The 8613-nt window shown below is 41.9% G+C and overlaps 1 protein-coding gene across 1 annotated transcript; it reads right to left on the reverse strand.

Annotated features, from left to right (window-relative positions):
• On the reverse strand, nt 1-7969 carry TYMS (thymidylate synthetase). Its single transcript, XM_064703481.1, has 7 exons — nt 7670-7969; nt 7289-7362; nt 5835-6009; nt 3612-3713; nt 2243-2418; nt 1428-1499; nt 1-556 (listed from the first exon to the last, which is right to left on the reverse strand). Exons 1-7 carry the CDS (start codon nt 7839-7841, stop codon nt 419-421), a joined length of 909 nt encoding a protein of 302 aa, XP_064559551.1. The 5' UTR covers nt 7842-7969; the 3' UTR covers nt 1-418.
• Between the last annotated feature and the right edge of the window lie 644 nt (nt 7970-8613).

Here is an 8613-nt window from a genome sequence, read left to right on the forward strand (position 1 = left end):
TTAAAAAAAAGATTTATTAAACATTCACTCTTAAGAATATATTTAACAATTTCTCCCACCCTGAAGGAATTCTCAATCACACATACAAATTCTTATTTTCAGCACCAAATCAAGCATGTAAACCTGCGCTACTCATACACAGTAGCTGAATGGTAACAGAAATGGACAATGGCACCTGAAACAACATGTAGAAAAGCAGCTCTCTAACAACCTAAAACTGGGTTAACATGTGCATGGCGTATCAGGAATAATCACCTGTCCTTACAACTACAGGGAGCAGCACTGAAGGCAAATCTGGTCTGTGACTAATTAACAATGAAGCAAACACCTTTTGAAGTATACAAAAGCCCCACCACTTCAGAGATTCTAAGCAGCTTAGGTACATTTCCAGGTTAATATTTAATGCTGGTTTATAGCATCAGACAGCCATCTCCATTTTAATAGGTGGATGAGGATTATAATCTTCAATCTGGAAGTCTTCTGCCTTGAAGTCACTGATGTCTTTAATCTCATGAAGAATTCTGAGTTTGGGGAAAGGTCTTGGCTCCCTCTGAAGCTGAAATAAAAGCAAGCTTACTGTACAAAGCTAATAGTTGAAAGCAGAGACTCTGTTCTCAATTTCAAATCAGATTACACTATGTAGGCTTTCCCTTCCCACCAAGACTTACACTAAGAAAAAAAAAATGGAAGAAAATCCCAAGACAGTTAGATAGAATCTACTTTAGTATTTTCACAGGGAGCAGTAGCTTAATTTTCAGGTGAATTCCCTGATCATCCAAATGCACTGCAAGTACTTTCAGATGGCAAATCAGTTCTGGTGGTTACAGACTATATTCCTCCAGGGGAAATTAAACTGGAGAATCTGACCCAAACATGCATCAAATATTCTACACTTTCTCACTTCCCATCGTTAGGGTCTGAATCGATAACTACTTCTCTGGATGGTTTTGAACCATGCTAATAATGAGGACATTCAGTCCAAGCCTAATCTAATCAAATCAAACACTGATTTTATCCTATTGCAACAAATTACTTCCTGAAGAAAATGTAGCCTTTCTCAGCCAAACAGTATTACTGATTAACTCTGTGAATTTTAAGTGATCCTTTTCTGATATATTACAAAGACATTTTATTTTGTGTTGTTCGGACTAGGTGGAATAATTTTTGAAGTTAAAAGTGCAGATTCTGCTCTCTAACTTGGTTTTAGAGCAGTACACAGATGTACATTTCAATCATGCTTGTATTGTATTTCTGTTTGCAACCTGAATTGAACAGATGCTAAGATATTACAGTTTTTAGGACAGAAATGAGAAAAAAAGCCATAAAAATTAATATCTGCAAAAAGGATATTTAAAATATCAAGGTAATTGATATTTTGATATTCCACTGTGGAAGATAAAAGGATAGAGTACAGAATAAGTACTTACTTGGACTTTTAGAGGTTCCACATGGTTCAGATATATGTGAGCATCTCCTAAGGTGTGTATGAACTCTCCAGGCTGAAAAGAATGAAGAATACATGTGGTTTTCAAACAGTCAGGTTCCAAGAAAGCAAAACATTACAATGCTTACAGTATTGATTCTCAGCACCTGGCTAGCGTGGAATTGCCACTTCAAGGATACAGGATTGTATCCTTGAAAGCTGTGAAGGGCACAAGCTTCTCTGACTAATGCATAATTAATGGAAAATATAATGAAATTTTCACTAGCTTACCAAAAATTTTATCTTTCAAATGCTGCTATGACAGTAGCTTTGGTAAATGAATGGAGCAATACTGATCTGCCCACTGACAGAGAAACAGGTGCAGCAGTGACATCCCAAAGCTGGCTTCAGAGCAGCAGCCTCAGCCACTACTAAACAGCAGTGGAGGTGTCAGGCACAGGCAAGCACCCAGAGCTTACAGGTGGTGACTTACCAGCCCCTGAGCAATGGAATTTCACATGGGGAAGTTTCATCAGCTCTTTTGCTGGCCTCTGACCAATGTTGATCAGCCCCCAGATGTGTTACACTGAAAACCACCAAAGCCATGAGAGGAAGTGGCTGAGAGGAAACAGCTGGACATAACGTTAAACTTCACTTTTTTTAGTACCTTGGACTAATTTCTGTGGTTGCTGTCAAGTCTGATTCTTCCCTATTGCCCTGTATGCTCATTCCAGTTTTTCTTGGACATGACATGAAGAGCCTCATCTTTCAGTCCCTCCTTTCTCAGACAAGAACAAATGAAATTATTAAATAGCCTACCTTCAGCCCTGTGACATGGGCAATCATGTACGTAAGCAGTGAATAGCTGGCAATATTAAAAGGCACTCCTAGTCCCATGTCTCCAGACCTCTGATAGAGCTGGCAAGACAATTCACCATTTAGAACATAGAACTGGCAAAGGGCATGGCATGGAGGCAAAGCCATCAGTGAGATATCTAGGAATTGAGATACAGAAGGTGGGGAGGGGAGAAAACAGTAACAGCATTAGTATGTTGTAAATGTAGAAGATGCAAAACTTAAACAAGCATGTAATGAGATACAGTAGAGAGCCAACTGCACTGTCATTCTGTTGCTTTTTCTCTTGTTTATGAGCACTTGCTGCCCAAGCAATTAAGTCCAGGTCATGACAAGCTGTCTCCTGGGCTGTATGACCAGAAAATCATAAACAGATATTCCACAGAACAGACTTATGCCATAATGTTGCACAGCAGTTTCTTTCTACTCACCTTGGTGAGACAGCTGAATTCCCTAAAGGAAGACATTAAGACTAAAATTAAGTATATACCCTAAAGCAAATTCCAACTGCTTCATCTTACTCTCTTCCAACTGCAATGTGTTTGTTGAGATATAAAAGTAATGATAATTAAAAAAAAAAATCAGAAACCACAAGATCTGTGTGTTTTTCTACGCTTAAAAAGTGCAGAGAGTAAAATTACAGCTTGACAAAGAAAACTTTCACCAGATATTTTCTGAGGATATTTAGCCTTGAAAATAAGAGCAATAGCATGTGGCATACCCTTTCAGACAACAGTGGAAAATGCTGTGTGATTTTTTTGGAGCGCAAGTCTATCACTGGTGAAAGTTAAACATTCACTTGTAGTAGCTCTTGTTTAGAAGTCTCTACAGAGTGAATAGATATCTATGTATAAATAGACCCTATCATTTGTGTGATACAGGTTCATCATATGATCCCAAGTTCAAGGAGAAGATTACAACACAAATAATATTTTTGTTCTCTAGTTTTAAGGGTTAAGTTTACAAGAGATTACACGGCTAAAAGCCAGACATATTGCTTTAATATAATTTTTATGGTTTGGGTTTTTCACCTTTTTAGAATAAGAGTTACTGTCTTTGAATAGACTGTATGTCAAAGACACTGGTGTATCCCTCATTTTAACCTGGAGAGAAAAACTTGGAAGAAATGATTTTTGAGGTCTGAACATGAGGATAAAGTTAAAAGAGAATCAAGATTATAACTACTAACCAGTTTTACTGCACTCCTGGTAGTTTTATAAAGAATGAACAAGGACACCTAATGGAATTGACTGTTGACACAGGAGCAGAAGATAATTTAGCACACAGCAATATAATGTGCAACCCCATTCACTTTATGCCAGCTGTTCAATACCTTTGGGATTCCAAGCACACATAATGATTCTCCTGTCATCTGGATTGGTTTTGATCGTTTCAATCACTTTCTGCAACTGATCAACTCCTTGGTTGGAGTAATCTGGAGAAATAGAACAAATAAGATCTAAACTGGACAGATTCAAGCCATGGTATTTTTTTATCACCCAGCCCATGTCCCGCTGAAAAGTGATACCCAAATGGCAACCTCTGAAAATTTTATTGCAAGTTTGAAAGTGATTTATAAGGTGGCACCATCCAAACATAGGCTGTTCTCAGTCTTTCTTAGGATGCTCCAGAGCTTGTAAAATTCTCATGATGATATATCTGTATGCCCCCCCCATATATTTTGTGTGCTTTGAGTACCTTTAGCACCCACTGAAACAGGACCATTCCTATTTATTCCATTTTCAACCACTTGATTTATTTTAAGACAAACTTAAAATTCTGTATAATCACTAAACCCCAAGAAACAGAAGTTGCAATACAAAAAACTAGCTGGACAAAGATGATATCTTATCACTCATGATGACTTATTACCTAAATAGGACAAGAGCTGTACTGGAATGGACTAGACATTATCACCTAGTCAGTCATGGTATTTAGACTGATTTGCTTATTGCATTTCTGGATTAAAATGCCTTTCTAAACATTTAATTTGCATGCTCCAGTTCTCTTTCTTATATAGAAAAAAAATTATGCCCAGACCAGTATGCCAGGTGCCGGCATTCTTTACACACTCAAAAGAAGAGTTTTTGACAGATGAATAAATGCATCCATCTAGCACTCTCAAGGTCATGTATGAAAACTAAATTTACATAGCATTTAGCTCCAGAAAGGAACTTTAATTATGTGTAGCACAGGATATTACATTTCACCCAATGACACAGGCTGAATTTTAGGCTCAATACCAGTTGTGTAAGAAATTTTCTGAAATTAACTGACCATAGAATGGATTTCAGAATAAAAAAGTCATTAGTTGTTAATCATTGTTCTGACTCATGCCAGTCAATCAGCATGGCTGGTAACTACTTTTTTCTAATAACTCTTTTTGCAGCAACACCAAATTATGGTTACAGGGAGACCCAAGCTGGAAAACAAGGTAGCAATACACAATTAGCATCTCAGGGAACTCTTTGCCAGCAGTACGGTCATGTTAGTTCCTGAAGCTACTTACCTATCCATTAGTAATGCAACTTAAGGAAATCTGTTTGTAAGGAAAACCCATGGGAATTTATCTTGTTCATTTTCTCCATGCTATGCTGTACCTTAAGACTTTTTAAGACGAGAAACAGTAAGTTTTCAGATGTGCCAGTTCACAATTTGCATCATTTGTGTTACCATAAAAATGTATTCTGCTAGTGGCCAACATGCCAATACTAAGTGTAATATCAGCAATTCATTGTGAGCTGCATTTTGAGGCTGTACTGAAAATAAAACAAAACAAAACAAAACAAAACAAAAAAAACACAAAAAAACCCCCAAGAAACCTCACCTAGATAATTACCCATGTTGTTAATCCACATTAAAAAAAAATCACACCAGATAGTGACAATCTGGTTTTTGACACCTTTTTCTTAATGGCAGTCCTCTAAGCATTTTCTATAGCTTCTCCTGCAGAGACTTGGAAAAGAGGAATGAATGCATTTGAGAGTCAGTTTAATAAACCAGTTCCACTGAAAATACCAACAGGTACTGCATCACATCACAACTTGCCACAGCTGTTCTGCCCACAGCATCATCAGCTGTGGAAACACCCTACTTGGTTCAGATGGAGAATGGAAAAATCTTTCTCTTCACTGCCTCCAGTGGATGTAGTGTACTGATGCCAGTTCTTTCCAGCACAACAATTTCATGGACCCTGCACTGGTATAGAGAGATGGCAGCCTGTGTTCTGTTATCAAATGGAGCTAGCTCAGGTTTCTGGACTGTAGCACACACATCCTTCCAGCTATCAGCAACCACATCTGCTCTAGGTAACAGAGTGTGTGCCTTGTGACTCATCTGTTCCACAAATACCGAACTATAGTATACAAAGCTACATCTTTCAGGATAATTAAGATTGAGTAAGGAAGAAAGTTCAATTAACTCTCTCAAACACTCTTTATTCTGGCCACCAGCTTGCTCTGTATGGTTAAGAACATTCCATTCTACACAGGCTTCTGGAAGTGATGTGTCACAGCTGCCTCACTGAGCACTCAAGACTGTATTTGGATGTGATTACCTGTGTGCATATCTTTGTATTCTGCTCCAAAATGCCTCCACTGGAAACCATACACTGGTCCCAAATCACCCTCCTCTCTGGTGCTGAAACCCTGCTTATCCAGGAACTCACGGGACCCATTGGCATCCCAAATCTTCACACCTTTTGCAGAGAGCTCTTTGGCATTTGTAGAACCCTACAAAACACAGTGAGAAGTCTGCATCCTAATTCCAACACAGAGGGCATGATTTAGAACAGTTGTATTAAGCTTTGCTAGTCCACCGTATTTCTCCACTCATAAAGCATGAACAGTGTAATTCATGTACTGCATGAGGTTCTTGCACACAGACAGAACGAAACTTGTGAGCAACACACTGGGATGGAGTTTGAAGTGCCACACTGCTGCTGTTTAACTCAGGATTCTCACACTTTGTGAATGCACAAACAGCCTCAAGGTCAGCTGTGGAACGTCATTTCGTATTTGCAGAGACCAAGATGTTGCTTTACAGATTGATGAAAATAGGCCAACAAAAACTGTATGGCCTAGGCACAGTCTTTTCCAAGCTACCTATAATAAAATTATGGTCTTAAAAATCCTTTTGTGAAAATGAGAAAAAAGAGAAAATAACCAGAAAAATGTCACTGAATCCTGCAAGATGTCCAAATCAGCACACTCAAAAATCCAACACAGAAATTATGCTGGTTTGGGGAGTGTCTAGTCTTTTACATTAAAAAGCAACAAAAACCAAAAACCAAACAAAACAAACAAGCAAACAAACAAGCAAAAACAAAACCAAACCCAAAACAAAACCAAAAACTTTTAAAAAATCAATTTGTATTTGAGTCCTGCTATCTAGCAAATACTTATGTAAATTCTCCCACACTTGCACAATATCACAACATAGAAAGGAACACTTACATTGTAATGAACTAACTGTAGTTGAATTTTATTATACTAGTTACAGCTATTTGCTCTATTAGATGTAATGTTTCAGCTATTAAAAATTCTAGCATTTACATCAGTCTTATTTCACCCGTGGTTCCACACTGCTTGTTTCTGTTCAAATCAAGCTACCTCAATATTAAAAAGCAGATCATTAAATTGCTTACTAGCTGTCTCATATTATTATTTCTGATTAAAACACAAAGAAAAGACACTGCATTAGGTGTTGTAGCTGTGGACTATATTCAAATTAGTCCAAGCCCTCACTATTTCAAATTTTCTCCTTTAAGAAGACTGAAACTGAAGCGCAACTGTTCTGATTGCACTGGTACCAATAGTCTGTACTAAACAGCAGAATGTCTTGGTGATAACGACCTTCCGTGTGTGGTCACAGTATCAGGGGGCTGCATTTCTTCTGTAACAGGAACAGAAGCATCTGCAGTTACCCAAATGCATTAATCCACTGCCCAGCAGTTGGTTCTGTTCATGCCACTCCGGGCCCACCACCCAGAGGGACACCCATATACCGAACCTTGATGAACCACAGCAGCTCCTCCAGCACTCCCTTCCAGAACACCCTCTTCGTTGTCAGCAGCGGAAACTGATCTGGAAAAGAGTTCCACAGTGTCAGCCATTGCCAGGGTGAGCAGACTTCGCCTTTTCCTCACACAGAGGGCAATGCCACCCCTGACATTGTGAGGGTGGGATATGAAATAAAGAGTTAGGATGTGTAGCTGCCATGCTCAGACCCCTCGGGTGGGAGGGAGCGGGACAGGCCCAGGGTGTGAGACCCCCACACTCAGCCCGGGGCTCAGGGCGGGGGCAGGAGCAGGGACACGGACAGGGAGCAGGGGCAGGGGCAGGAGCAGGGATAGGGAGCAAGCTCAGGGGCCGGGGTCGTGGCGGTGCCCACCTCTGAGGCTGTACCGCGCCTGCATGCCGAACACGGAGATGGTGCCGGTGCCGGTGCGATCCTCTCTCCGGTGGCCGTGCTGCAGGATGTGCCGCACCTGCTGCAGGTACTGCTGCTCGCCGGGCTCCAGGCAGGCGGCGGGGCCGCTCAGCAGCTCCCCGTCGGCGGGCATGGCTGGCGAGCGGATTCTGGGCTCCGGCTGCGCGCCTCTGCCGAGCCCGCCAAAGCGCGGAGTTCCCGCCAAAGCAAGCCCGGAGTTCCCGCCAAACAGTGCCGAGGGGCGGGCGGGGCGGAGCGGCACCACCGCCACCTCCTCCCCTGCCCGGCCACTTCCCTTTCCCCCTCCCTTTCCTCTTCCAGGCCCGGGGGTCTCTGCACTGCCGCCTCCGCAGCCGCCCGCCCACTGTGCTCCTGCACGGATGTGCTGCCCCTCAGGGAGGGCTGGCCCGAGGCAGTGCCCCGAACCATACCGACTCCTTTAGGTTGGATTTTAGGAAGAGTTTCTTCACAGAAAGGTTGATTACACATCAGAATGGGCTGCCCCGGGAGGTGGTGGAGCCACCATCCCTGGAGGTGTTTGAGGAAAGACGTGGTGGCATGTAGTGCCATGTTCTAGCAGACAGGGTGGTGTTCCGTCCAAGGTTGCACCCAGTGAGCTCAGAGGAGCTTTTGTACTTGATTGACTGTGTGATTCTGTGACTTCGTTCTGCTCTAGTGGCACCGTAAGATTCATCCCATGCTGGAGTGTGCTGTTTACATTTGTCATCTTTCTCCCTCTCTCTGCAGCCTCAGGCACCGCCTTTCGGAGCTGAACAAGACCAAAGCCTTCAGCTGGGCCTGGCAGGCTGCACACATCTGGCACTGGATCCCCCCAGCTGGGATATCTCAAAAAAGCCCCTGTGCCAGCCTCCCTTGTCTCCCCTGCTGTGGTGGCCCTGCACTGC

Source organism: Zonotrichia leucophrys, chromosome 2 (genome assembly GCF_028769735.1).
Source record: "Zonotrichia leucophrys gambelii isolate GWCS_2022_RI chromosome 2, RI_Zleu_2.0, whole genome shotgun sequence".
NCBI lineage: Eukaryota > Metazoa > Chordata > Aves > Passeriformes > Passerellidae > Zonotrichia > Zonotrichia leucophrys.

Coding starts and splice junctions, on each gene's coding strand:
- TYMS (XM_064703481.1), bottom strand. CDS start 7,841: ATGCCCGCCGACGGGGAGCTGCTGAGCGGCCCCGCCGCCTGCCTGGAG. Junction 7,363..7,669: donor GGCGCGGTACAGCCTCAGAG/GTGGGCACCGCC, acceptor ACTCTTTTCCAG/ATCAGTTTCCGCTGCTGACA. Junction 6,010..7,288: donor AGCTGCTGTGGTTCATCAAG/GTTCGGTATATG, acceptor TGTGTTTTGTAG/GGTTCTACAAATGCCAAAGA.